This window comes from Lutra lutra, chromosome 7 (genome assembly GCF_902655055.1).
Source record: "Lutra lutra chromosome 7, mLutLut1.2, whole genome shotgun sequence".
Lineage (NCBI taxonomy): Eukaryota > Metazoa > Chordata > Mammalia > Carnivora > Mustelidae > Lutra > Lutra lutra.
Genome location: NC_062284.1, coordinates 51,093,332 through 51,106,773, shown reverse-complemented (window position 1 = coordinate 51,106,773; position 13,442 = coordinate 51,093,332). Strand labels below are relative to the sequence as shown.

Genomic DNA, 13,442 nt, shown 5'->3' with positions numbered 1-13,442 from the left:
TGATGCCTGGGTCCTGGGATCAAGCCACATGTCTGGCTCTCTGCTCAGTGGGGAGCCTGCTTCTCCCTCCCTCTCTCTGCCTGCCTCTCTGCCTTCTTGTGATCTCTCTCTGTCAAATAAACAAATAAAATCTTAAAAAAAAAAAAAAAGGCTATTCCTACCTGGGGAGTCCCTGCTGAACTTCATAGTGGTTAGGGATCTCATTTTACTGGCCTAACCATAAACTCACCCTCTAACCCTGTTCTAAATTTCATAACGAATTACCTGCCACCCCTTTGCAAAAGAGTCTTTCAACTAAGCTCTGCTATCAAAAGAAGCAGTCATCTGGCTGCTTGAACAAAACAGACCCCTGGTTTTCTCCTGTCTTACCCTCCATACCTACAGATGAGTCTATAGATAATCAGACTTGGAAAGAAATATTTTGTGCTTCCCATATCCTATGGGATATATGTAGGCATTTGTCCATGCCTACAAGTGGCAACCTTGGACATTTTACTGCCTAGATGATGTAGTCTTTGAATATTATTGAAATCTGGAGCCAATGGCCAGGAAACAATTCTTGAGATGTCTTTGGTGCAAACAAGTAATTTTATGAAAGCACAGGGACAGGACCTGTGGGCAGAAGGAGCTGTTGCACTGGGGTTATGAGGAATGGTTGATCATATACTTGGGAGTTGGGGGAGGCAAGGAAAAAGGGAGGTGTCCAAAAGGACTTTGATATGCTATAGAAGACTCTCGGGATGCTAGCGGCCTTGCTACTGTCAAGCTAGGGTTGTTTTTTCTTCTAGTAAGTCATCAACCTTAAGACAGTTGGGAATTTCCTGGATTAATGTCATACTCTGCCCATCTCAGGTCCTTGTCAATGGGCTGCAGGTCAAGAAGAAACTTAATTTTGTTTACTTTCCTTTCTGCCTTGGTTTCCCACATCACTCAAGGAAGGGAGGGTGATGTTAGGGCTCCAGGAAACTGAGTTATGGGTCTCTGGGAGGTAGGATATTGATAAGAATGCTCTTTTTCTTGTAAATCACTAAGACATTGGTAAACTGATGGAGACTCTTGTCTTGCAAGATGGTGATCTCTATTAAAACCATTTGTTTTTTCCTTCCCTTAGTTTTAGGGCAGTCAGGAACCAGGAGTGCCTGAGGAACACAGGCACTCCCACTTGGGGAGAGGTACATTGTGGGGTGTCAGCCTATGCTTTGTCCTCAGCTTGCCTTCTGCTCCCTCATCATAGTCAGAGAATGACAGGACAGTGTCTCCTAGAATATCTAGTTTCTCCCTTCACTGTATTTCAGTTGGACACAGGGATCTCTCCTGCCCTAAAGACACTCACCATAGAAACAAGAGAGCTCTTTCCATTAAATGATTTCCATTAAATGACCTCCCAGATGATGACTCCTACAAATAGGAAGATCATCACTGTGGACAATCGCTATGGACATCCTGTATTATAGGATACAATCCTAACAAAGGTATGGATTTCCTTAGAATTTCGTGATCCTTTTTTTCTGGCAGGACCTGCCACAAATGAGGTCATGATTAGGAATCTGTCCTGGATGGTTAATAGAATAGCCAGATCCACTGTGAGGACCATTAGAGCACAATGGTCTCTAGATTCCCTTGCTTGAGTTGTACCAGATGACAGAAGAGCTTTGGATTACTTGCTGGCTGCTCAAGGAGTCTGTGCCATCTCCATGACTTCCTGCTACACCTAGATTAACACCTCACAAACAGGCTCAGTTGAAAACCACCAGAATACTTAAACTTGTCATCATTAAAAGAAGTTTTTTCAGTCCTCTAAGTCGGTTTAAAGTTTTCTTTCAGTCCACTTTTCAGTGGACTCCCCACAGGACTTGGAGGCCTTCTAAGATCTGAATTACAAATAATCATATTTATTATTGTACTTACATGCTCCTTTTTAATTATAATTAAATCAATGATGCTTTGTATTTCTCACTGTTGTTTAGCCATTCAAGATGTCAAAATTATGGTCACACGGAGGTTTAAAATGATCAACCTACTGCTAACCATTAGCAATCCCTGAAGACAAATCAACTCCGTGGACTTTTAAGATGAGGACAATGTCTAAGACTTGCCTCTTAAAAACCTCTTTGTTGCTGTGACTATATGCTCTCCATTACATTCATTATCTATAACATTTCATTTTCCCTCCTCTTTGGGACATGCATGACCTTTTAGGAATGAACCTTCTGAGCTAGGTGGATAACAGATGACCCAATGGTTGATCATCAATGCTTTCCAAGGAAAGATGTTGGTCAAAAAATATGAAAGCGGTGGGGCGCCTGAGTGGCTCCGCGGGTTAAGGCCTCTGCCTTCGGCTCAGATCATGATCCCAGGGTCCTGGAATCGAGCCCCGCGTCAGGCTCTCTGCTCAGCAGGGAGCCTGCTTCCCTTCCTCTCTCTGCCTGCCTCTCTGCCTACCTGTGATCTCTGTCTTTCAGATGAATAAATAAAATCTTAAAAAAATATATGAAAGTGGAAAACCTGGAATGGAATCACTACTGTCAGGAAAAGTGGAACCAGGAAGCTATTAGGGAAGTGGGGCTTATGTAGGTCCATCTCTGCACAGAACATAGACTTTAAATATAGTTCGTTAAGCAAACTGGAAATTCAACGGAAATTAGACTCTCTTAGACAATCCTAATTTGGCAAAACAACTTATGTAAATCTTCTTGGAATCCCCCCCCTTTTTTTTTTTAACATTTTTCCCTTTAGCGGAGCACAATTTGGTTTTCTTCCCAAATCCAAGTCTCCCAAATTGCAATTCCTAAGACCCCCAATGAATTTGTGTTTGCCTTGCATCCTCGTTGCAAATTTTGACACAACTCAGATACAGGCTCACTTAATTTTATTCTGCAGTTGCAAGATATAAGGTTTAAATTTTTGTCTTTTCAAATCTCTCGCGGTTCGCTCTAGACACAACCGGGAAAGGGTCGAAGAGGCTTGCTTAAGGGAAACTTCGGCCTTGCGAACGGAAGTGGGGGCTGGGATGCAGTGCTAGAAGCCTCCAGGGGGTGGGGTGGAGCGAGGTCAGGTTCCGCGCTGGGAGAACTCAGATTAAGTAGTTAGCCCAGCCTGGGGCGATTGAATCTGGGTGTGTCACCATGGAGATGGGGGCTGTCCTGCGTGTTCGGCTGCCATTGGCTGGGGACTCCGGGCTGGGCTGAGAGCCAGCAGCGAGTAACTGCATTGACTGGGCACACGGCTCCTGGCCAGTACAGCTCAGAGCGGCTCAGCGGACCGGTTCCTAGAGGCCAAGGACGGTCTCTTCCACAGGGCGGCGGCCGCGCCATGGAGAAGCGGTGAGAGGGCTGCAGGCCCGGGGAACCTGGGAGGGGAACTGCTGTCACCGAGATGTGGAAGCCCGGTAGCAGGGCCCCGAGGGGGCCAAGAGGGGGAACGAGTGCCCTGGAAATGCAGAGAGGCCTGGCGGGGAGCCAGGTGTCGCGGCCGCGCGGCGCAGCACTGGGGGGGGGGGGGGGCAGGAATCGAGCAGGGCTGGCGTCACGGGAGCAGGAAGGGGACCCGTGTAGTATAAGTACGGTGTAGTCTACTCCGGGAAGGAGCCGGTGTGTTTGTGTGGGTGTGCGCGCGCGCACTGAGATCCAAGTGTCAGGGGGGCATACGCCCTGTCCCCCAGCCACCCTGACACGCGTACCAGGAAGAGGTCTTCCCACCCCGTGTGCTTTTCATAGATGTGCGTTGTAGAGTCTAGGTAAAGCTGCGAGGTTTTTTTTTTTGGTGACCGTTTTCAGAGGAGAGATCCTGAAGTCCCACACAGCCCCTCCCTTCCCTTCAAATTGGAGATCCAATTAAAATAACTTCGAGTCCGGGCGCCTGACTGGCTCAGTCCGTAGAGAGTCTGTGACTCTCGATCTCAAGAATCCTGAGTTCAAGCCCCACCTTGGGCGTAGAGCCTACTTAAAAAAAAAAAAAAAAAAAGTTTAAGACTTATAAAATTTGAGAGAAAGAATGCGCGCAGGAACAGAGGGGGAGGGGTAGAGGAACTGGGAGAAGCTGAGTAGGGAGCCCTCGGGGAGACTCAGTTAGAGGACCCTGACATCATGGCCTGAGCCTCATGATCCGAAGTGAGACTCTTAACCGACTGAGCCACCCAGGTGCGCACCCCCCCCCCTTTTTTTTAAAGTAAGCTGGGGATGGAGTTTCCAAGGAGAGAAGGAAATCCTTACTTATTGAACTGAGCAAAAGATTGCCCATTCCTCCCGCCTCGCACCTTGGAAAACTCTGCCTTAGTCCCAGAAATCGCATTCCAAGTCACCAGCATTGGGGATCACAGTAGCTCTTGGATGCACCGAGATCCAGGGTGTTCTTGGGGGACTGATGGCCCATGAAGAAGTTGTAGAAACTGTTGCTAGATATGCTAGATGTCCAGGGCTTCTCACTTTCATTTCTTTTGCACCTCTTGGGATTCTATTTGATGAACCGTTTCATTGCTTCTTTGCATCATCCTGTGGCCCCAGCCCCATTATCCACCCCCTCATCCTTTATCCAGTTACTACCTAGAGGGTAGCCTGTTCTATTGTAGAGTCATCTGGTTTCAAAGCCTTTGCTTTTAAAGAAAAGATTTCCTTTGAAGGTTTGGTTAGCTGTCTTCAGCTCTGTCACATCTCAGTCCCACTCGCGGCCCTCCCTCCCCTGCCGCCCCATCTTTGTTTTTTTCCAGTTGGGTGTTTGAGAATTGGATTGGAATTGTGAGAAGAATTCTCAGTTGGTTCTTGGGTATGCATGGGTTCCAAGTAAGTGTCTATGGTTAGGTCTTTGAAGAGCAGAGAACCTTGGTGAAGAGAAGGGTGATGGGAGAGAGCAGGGTGGAAAACACAGATGGGGAAAGTGGGAGAATGGTTCAAGTGCTGTGGACCTGAACCTTGATTTATGGAGTGTAAGGTCTTTAGGAGCTTACTGATAAGTTTCTAAATCATTTTCAAACTGCACCTGTAAGACAGGTGGGGCTGATGATGTTCCTTTGCTTTATACTTGAGGAAAGACTTTGAAACACAGGTTATTTGCTTAAACAAGCAAAATTGAGACTAGAATCCAGGTTGAGTTCTGCATTCCTCTAGACCAGAAATTCTTAAACCTGGTTTTTGAATCAGAATTACCTAAGACACTTCTGTAAAAAATACAGATCCTCGGGACTCTCCCCGGAATTATGGATCTCTAGGGGTGGGCTTACAGAATTTGTAACCAGCTGCTGTTGAGAAACATGAGGCAGTCAGTTCTGTTGGAGCTGTTGACAACCAAAGCTGCTTTTTTGGCTTAATCTGGCTGCTGGTGGCAAACTACCCTTTGCAATTCCATTGAACAGGGTCTGTGTTGGTCTGAGTATCCCAGCAATATGGATGTGGGGGAACTAACTGGCACATAGATTTTTTTTTTTTTTTTTAATTTATTTGACAGACAGAGATCACAAGTAGGCAAAGCCCCAGGCAGAGAGGAGGAACTGAGCAAAGAGCCTGATGCGGGGCTCAATCCCAGGACTCTGGGATCATGACCTGAGCCGAAGGCAGAGGCTTTAACCCACTGAGCCACCCAGGTTCCCATTGCCTTTTATCCCTGCCCACAGGGTAGTCTTAATTACATTTTGAGTATCCTCAGTGATAGATAGGGTAGAAGGATTGTATTGGGCTTGTCACTGCCCTAAAGAAGTCTTAATCCTGAGACCCAGCCATTTTAGCCTCCTTGATTTGATTATTTTACTGTACTTCTCTATAGACTCTATGGGCCCTTCCTTTCTAAATCTTTGCTGTAGAGAGAGATACTAAACCTGCCAGTGGTAGCAAAACTGAAGTTGGGGCTTGGGATCGGGGTGGAAACATAGGTATCATTAACTTTTGCCAGGCTCTGGAATGAGGAGGGAGTTTCCAGCCAGACTTTTTCTCGGTGGGTCTGATTCAGAAAGAGGAGTGGGTGGGTACTTAGTGTGGTATTTCCTGAGAGCAAGGATCCCCCCTCTGGGGCTGTTCTTTGTCTAGCTTCTGTGTCCCCTACCACCCTGGCACATCTCCCAGCCTTTTTGCACTGAAAGTCCTTAGTGTGTGATGGGTTGGGAAAGAAACTTACCTTGATTTTCCTTTTCTCCTAGATTTACGTATGATGATTATCAGCAAACGAGTAAATGGCTTCTGTGCCAAACCAAGCACCGACCTCAAGTGGCGATTATCTGTGGCTCTGGGCTAGGGAATCTGGCCAATAAATTAACGGAGACCCAAAGCTTTGACTACAGCGAGATTCCAAACTTTCCCCAAAGTACAGGTGCTGGCAAGTGGGGGCGATGAGGAATTGGACCAAGGGATACTGATGAGAAGGCGTGCTTCTTTCATGCCTGCACCTGCTTGGCCTCTACAGCATTTGACTAAGGACAGCTTGTTTAAGAGAAGGGGAAAAGAGGAACACCTAGGTGGCTCAGTTGGTTAAGCATCTTCCTTTGGTTCAGGTCATAATCCCAGGGTCCTGGGATCAAGTCCTGCATTAGGCTCCTTGCTCAGTGGGGAGCCTGCTTCTCCCCCTGCTTGTGCAAGTGCGCTCTCTCTCAATCTGTCTGTCTTTAAAAAGGGGGGGCGTGGTGGTGGAAAGAGACCACCATGAATCAGAGTGACTTTAGAAGGAACTCCCCCCCCGCCCCCCCCCCCCCCCCCCCCCCCCCGCCAAAAGAAATTTTGTAGTAGACCGGGCAGGTGTGTGGCAATGGTACCACATGATGACATATTTCCAGTGGTGTAACGATTCTGAATTTCATAAAGCTTTGCAGCATCTCACTCCCATGCTCCTTATCCTCACACACTATGTAGTCACCGCATCTGCACAGCCCCTCTCATTTCTTTCAGTCTGCAGATTAAATGGAAAGAGTAGTGCTCTTAACCCCTAGGGACAGTCAGGGAAGCCCTGTCCTACATCTTCCTACCATTCCCAATCTCCCCAGCTCTAGCTCCTGTCCCAGGATAAGGCGCACACTGGTGCCCAATAATAAATGAACACAGTTTGCCATATTCTTGTAGACAAAATTCACAGATAATGTATGGATACGCAAGACCTGATTGACACTCACCCTTTGGAAGGGGAAAGGAGCTGATGTCCCCTATGCACGTGGAGCTCCGTGGGGTCTGAGGATGGCATATCCAGTATCTTAATAGCAGCCAGAAAACTCTAAGCCTACCCCTCAGAAAAGAGGCAGGTAGGGAGTACTTGTTGGGCTCATGGGTAGAGTATGCATCTCTTGGTCTCAGGGTTAGGACTTCAAATCCCCTGTTGGGGAAGAGTTTACTTAAAAAGGGGGGAAGCCATGCCTTCAATTTATGAGTAAGGAAAATAACAATTCGGGGTGACGCCCAAATCCTTACTGCTAATGTGGGATGGATTTTTGAGTGGGTAAAGATTGCACCTAAGGTTATGCACCTACTTTACAAGATGCCTGGGAGTCACGATCTGCTCCTGCTCGTCCCCTTTCACACTGAGAGTAGGCTCATATGAAAGTAATAAATGAGGCTGGGAAGTTCCTATTACTTGTAAGTAATAAACTGGATTAACCTTCTGGGTTTATGCCCCCCACAAACTGGAGCGGCCACACACTTCCCTTCGCTACTCTCCCATGTTAGCCAAATCTCTTAATTTACCGACATTTTTCCATTTACTACCTATGAAACTCTGTTTTCACCTGTGGTTCATGAACTTTAGGTTAGTGACCTTAGCTGGTTGTCTGGGGGATAAAAGGAGGGGAGGGCAGATAGACCAGGTAAAATAAGGGCAAGAGTGGTTTATTTGGTTTATTTCTTAATTCTCAGATAACTAATATCCATTGATTTGTTTACTCATGTTTTATTTTATTATTATTTAAAAAATATTTTATTTATTTGTTTGACAAGAGATCACAAGTAGGCAGAGAGGCAGGTAGAGAGAGCGGGGGAAGCAGGCTCCCTGCTGAGGAGAGAGCCCGATGCGGGGCTCCATCCCAGGACCCTGGGATCATGACCTGAACAGAAGGTGGAGGCTTTAACCCACTGAGCCACCCAGGCGCCCCTTACTCATGTTTTAAATTCCTGTCTTCCTTCCCCTTTTCTCTAGGAGTTAAGACTTTGCACAGGTATTTTTCAAATCCTATGAAGCAAGATTGGGAGACCAGAGCAGGGAGGTGGGAATGGGGGGTTGGGGAAAACAAAGATTAAAAAGAGGGGGAGGGTAGGGCATCTGGGTGGCTCAGAGCCATGGACTCTGACTCCTGGTTTCAGCTCAGGTCTGATCTCAGAGTTGTGAGATGGAGCCCAGAATTCTGCTGGCTTTCAGTGGGGGTTCTGCTTAAGACTCTATCCCTCTGACCCTTCCTCTGTGCACCCTCTCTCTCAAATAAATAAATCCTTAAAAAAAGAGAGAGAGGGAAGGCAAAGGGCAAAGTTTTCTAAGGGAGATGGCAGTGACATTGGCTCCACCTGCCCTTCCCCCACCACACCCCAAGAAGGGTGCTATACTAAGTGATAAGTGGATTAATTTTTCTTTATCAGCCTATTTTTTTATACTTTCCTTTTCCTAGCTCTGTTATCTCTGCTCTATTACTGGCAGGTTTTTTACTTTTTTATAAGCTCTTCTGTCTCTGACCATCCATCAACTTTTCCTCTTGATTTTGGTCCCTCTCTCACACCACCCATTCCCTCTAGTCCATTAGAAGAGAAATGCCAGAGAAGGGAAATGGTAATAGTGGTTCTTATGTCTGTGTGGGGAGTTATTTGGCACTCCCACATCCCTGCAGGCCCCATTAGGGGCCTGTATTCCTACATGATGGTTTTGTGGGTCATAATGGAGGTGACTTAGATGGGTCCAAACTCAGACCATTTGCCTGCTGGTCAGTAGCCTCTTTAGGAAGCTAGAATATACCATGAGTTCCCTTTCAAGAGTCAATTAAACCATGGTTTAGTTAGGGTAAGAAATAAGAAGAGGGGTACCTGGGTGTCGCATTCAGTTAAGCGTCTGCCTTCAGTTCAGGTCATGATCCCAGGATCCTAGGATTGAGCCCCACGTCAGGCTTGCTCAGTGGGGAGTCTGCTTCTCCCTCTCCCTCTCTGCCTGCCGCTCCCCCTGCTTGTGCTCTCTCTCTCTCTCTGTCAAATGAAGAAATAAAATCTTTTTTTTTTTAAAGATTTTATTTCTTTATTTGACACAGAGAGAGAGGTCACAAATAGGCAGAGCAGCAGGCAGGATAGAGGGGGATGCAGGCTCCCTGCTGAGCAGAGAGCCCGATGCGGGGCTCAATCCCAGGACCCTGAGATCACGACCTGAGCCGAAGGCAGAGGCTTAACCCACTGAGCCACCCAGGCGCCCCATGAATAAATAAAATCTTAAAAAAAAAAATAAGAATATACATTTTGAGAATTTTAAAATTTTTGGAAAAGTAATGTGTAATGACTACATTTACTGCAATCAGTATTTCCCACTTACTCTTATTTTTTACTCACTTTCATTCTCTTGTGGTATGGCCTTCTTATCCTTTTGAAGTTTCTTTAAAAAAAACCTCTCCTTCTTTCCCTTGCTACATGGTTCACATTGAACATCCTTACTCCCGTAGCCCCAGTCTCAAGATGTATTTATATACTTATTTGTAGGCTTATGATTGATTTATTTCTGTCTCTGCCGGACTTCAGCTTTCTGAAAGCAGAGAGAAGAATGTTTTCTTCGGCTTAATTACATCCTCACATGTTGGGCACAGTGAGTTGGCTGGTGGGTGCTCAGTGGATATGTATCCTATGAAGGCATCACCCCATTCTTTCTCCTTTCTGTTTTGCATACAGTGCCAGGTCATGCTGGTCGACTGGTGTTTGGGTTCCTGAATGGCAAGGCCTGTGTGGTGATGCAGGGCAGATTCCACATGTACGAAGGCTACTCAATCTGGAAGGTAAGTCACGTCAAAGCTTGGATGGATCTGGAAGGAGGGGGGAGAGAGTTCTTAATCCTATTTTATTACCTAGATTCCTGGGGTAGGTAGGTTCTAGGCCTTCCCTTTCTCTTCTTTCCTGATCTGTATCTTGCCTATCTGTGTGAGTGGGTTGGTGACATTGTTAAGAACACTTTATGATCTTTTGTCTTGTGCTTATAAGGTGACATTCCCAGTGAGGGTCTTCTACCTTATGGGTGTGGACACCCTAGTGGTCACCAATGCAGCTGGAGGACTCAACCCTGAGTTTGAGGTCGGAGATATCATGCTGATCCGTGATCACATCAACTTACCTGGCTTCAGTGGTGTGAACCCTCTTATGGGGCCCAATGATGAAAGGTGTATATCTTGCTTTGTAATTTTTTTATAGCTGGGTAGGGTTTAAGGATTTGTCTGGAAATCAGGAGAGGGCTCATGTGGTTCCAGGAATCTGAGATTCTAACCTGTGTCCTAGGTTTGGACTTCGTTTCCCTGCCATGTCCGATGCCTATGACCGGGATATGAGGCAGAGGGCTCACAGTGCCTGGAAACAGATGGGGGAGCAGAGAGAGCTAAAGGAAGGCACCTATGTGATGCTGGCAGGCCCCTCCTTTGAGACTGTGGCAGAGTGTGGGCTGCTGCAGAAGCTGGGGGCAGATGCTGTTGGTGAGCAGGGGAACTTTGGCTGGAGGCTTGAAAAGGGGAGGGGCGTGGCAAAAATAGGGATGGAAAGGGGTAAAAAATGATAGACCTCATTGGTAAATTGGGAGAGGATCTAACTTAAGGGAAGATTGAGTTAAACTGATTTGAAAGGTGTTGAGATTTGGTGTCTTGTCAGCATTAAACCTCCCCACCCAGCATGTAGGGCTTTAACAGCCATAATGCTAATGACCCATCCATGTACCTCTGGCTGGAAGATGGAACCTCATCCTTAGAATTGACTTTAGAATAACCAGAAACAGAGAAGTAATCTTAGTGTTTATAAGTGATGTGTAAGGCCCTCTGAGGCCCCACTCATTGAAGCAATACAGAACAACCTAAGCCAGACAGGAAATTAGCTGCTTCTCTGGAAGATTTTTTGAGATACTAAATTGTCAGTGAGGTAACGAATGGAGATGAGGCCAGAGGGTGAGGAAAATAGTCCTTTGAGGATCCTGACGGTTGATTTCCTCTCTCTCCTCATCAGGCATGAGCACAGTACCAGAAGTTATAGTTGCAAGGCACTGTGGACTTCGAGTCTTTGGCTTCTCCCTCATCACTAACAAAGTCATCTTGGATTATGAAACCAAGGGGAAGGCCAATCATGAGGAAGTACTGGAGGCCGGAAGACAAGCTGCAGAAAAATTGGAACAGTTTGTCTCTGTTCTTATGGCCAGTGTCCCACCACCTGCCAAAGCCTGTGAACTGGAGTGATCTGGCCTTTCCCTAATGGGATCCAAGTAGCTGCTGTCTACTTTGGTCCCTTGCTGGGGTCACGTGCCTCTGCCCTTCAGTAGTAGGAGAGAGGAGAGGAAGATCCCTGTCCTTCACCTTCGCCATTTCTCCCACCAGACCATTCTGTGCAGGCTTTTTTTCTCGTTATCTCAAATCATTCATCACTTCCCCACCTTCTTCTTCAGGAGCTAGAGCCCAGCCCCTGCTGTGTCAATGGCGGGGGTGTGACTTGGGCTGTTGAACTTGGCACAGTAGCTACTGCTGTCCTTCTGATGTAATGCTTTCACATTCCTGGGGACTCAGTTCTGACTCCTCCAAAGCAGGAGAGCCCCCGTAAGGGCCAGCACAGTCCAATACCCCTAGGACTTTTGTATTCCCATATTTTGAGAATAAAAAGAAAGATGAAATAATTCCTTCATTTTTGTGTGGTTTGGGATGAGGGTAGGGGCACAGGCCGAGTTTGGCATCAATGGTTGAGATCCCATGTCTTGTGTGACTATCTGCTTCTAAGACAAGTGGCGAAGAACTGAGATGGGTGGTGTGTGACTGCATGGAAGGATGAAGGAGAGCCAAGACTGAAAGACAGAGATGTTAGAAGGTAAAGAAGGAAGGGCTAACATCTGGCACAAGACGGCCCCTTTCTTCAGACCAGTCTTGTCTCTGTCCTTTGCCTTCTGATTGTTTTATGCCCTGTCTACACTCTGATGAATATCTGAATTGCTTCACTGGTCTCAGCTGTTCCACAGTTGGCTATTTTCTTCTTACTCCCTGATGATATTTCTTGTTGGTTTCTTTCTCACCCCTACCCTAACTTCTGCCATAATTAATGGCAACCCTACATTCCCTCTCTGCATTCTGGCAATGCTGTGGCAAATACCTCTTTCTCTGCTACCAGTCATCCCGCTGCAGGTTCAAGTCCTGCCAGTGCCAGGCAAACCTGTGAAGTTAGCTCATACTTCACTTCTCACTGAGCACCTCCTTCTCTCCTGTTGCTTCCTTCCTGGGTTCTAATCTTTCTCTTCACTTTTGCTTGCTCAGAACACCCCAGTGACCCAACATCCAGGCATTTGCTGGTTCATTGCACTATTCTATGCACTCACCAGTTTGCATTCAGCTGGCCGGTGAGTTGCAAAACCACGCTACTCTCCCAGACCTCTGCCTTTTGAGGAAAGGTGGAGTTGGATGAGCCACTAATAGTAGTGATATGTCAGTTGTCCATTGAAAACTTTTAAAGCCTCTCAAATCATCCTTTGTTTGGTAACTGACCTACCTACCTGAACCCAGCACAAAGAAAAAGTATCCTGGAATGGCCCTGTCCCCAGTCTCTATCTCGTCTATTTTTTGTACATCCACTGGCTCTAAAACCCTACCTGGACCTTCAGGCACTCTGCTGGTGTATGCCACATGCCCGTGAGAGAGCTGGTTTAGAGGGAAGTACTGTGTGTCCTTCAGATACGTATGTTACTGTAACTTGTTCATCTAATGAGATGGTTCATAAACATTTTTTATCAAGTTAGTGATTTATAACACCCTCAGCCAAGAAAATATTAAATTAAAAATATAAAAGTCCTCTTAACTGCCCTTCAATCTTAAGAGAGATGCATTTGTGAAACCATTAACTGTTAATACAAGATGATGTAAAATGTGTACAAGTTACATAAAATGGGAGCCCAAAGGATAGACCAGTTGTATACTCTGGACCTTAAGGTTTGGGTTGTTTCATGAAAACTTTGAGTTTAGCCCTAAAGGATGGAAGGGAGGAAAAGGTTTTCATAATCAGGTGAGCCAAAGCACAGAGCTATAAAAAGTCTAGACATGTTCATGAGTCATTGTCAAACAAGTGTAATGAGGACAGAGGACATGAGGGTTCTAATGAGACATGGGCAAACATACTTGGAGGTTAGAAAGGGAAAGCATTTGTTGCTTGGCTTTCCTACCCCTGATCTGCCTTATGGTGAGACGGCTCGGGAATGAGAATGGTGCCATCTAAAAAATAGGTCCCAGAGAGATTCAAATGGAATTGTTAGACATACCTCTAGCCTTTTAATGTAGTAGATGGGTTTGCCCATTT

The 13,442-nt window shown here is 46.3% G+C and overlaps 1 protein-coding gene and 1 non-coding gene across 2 annotated transcripts; both read left to right on the top strand.

The window, feature by feature from the left end:
• The first annotated feature begins 3,179 nt into the window (after positions 1 to 3,179).
• On the top strand, positions 3,180 to 11,781 carry PNP (purine nucleoside phosphorylase). Its single transcript, XM_047735940.1, has 6 exons — positions 3,180 to 3,323; positions 6,125 to 6,294; positions 9,816 to 9,919; positions 10,122 to 10,297; positions 10,413 to 10,603; positions 11,124 to 11,781. The coding sequence occupies exons 1-6, from the start codon at positions 3,313 to 3,315 to the stop codon at positions 11,348 to 11,350; spliced, it is 879 nt and encodes a 292-aa protein (XP_047591896.1). The 5' UTR covers positions 3,180 to 3,312; the 3' UTR covers positions 11,351 to 11,781.
• Positions 7,322 to 7,471, top strand: LOC125105701 (U12 minor spliceosomal RNA). The gene has a single exon (XR_007128991.1). It is a non-coding gene; the product is annotated as a U12 minor spliceosomal RNA (small nuclear RNA).
• Positions 11,782 to 13,442: the final 1,661 nt, after the last annotated feature.

Coding starts and splice junctions, on each gene's coding strand:
- PNP (XM_047735940.1), top strand. Junction 6,295..9,815: donor AAACTTTCCCCAAAGTACAG/GTGCTGGCAAGT, acceptor TTTTGCATACAG/TGCCAGGTCATGCTGGTCGA. Junction 9,920..10,121: donor AAGGCTACTCAATCTGGAAG/GTAAGTCACGTC, acceptor TGTGCTTATAAG/GTGACATTCCCAGTGAGGGT.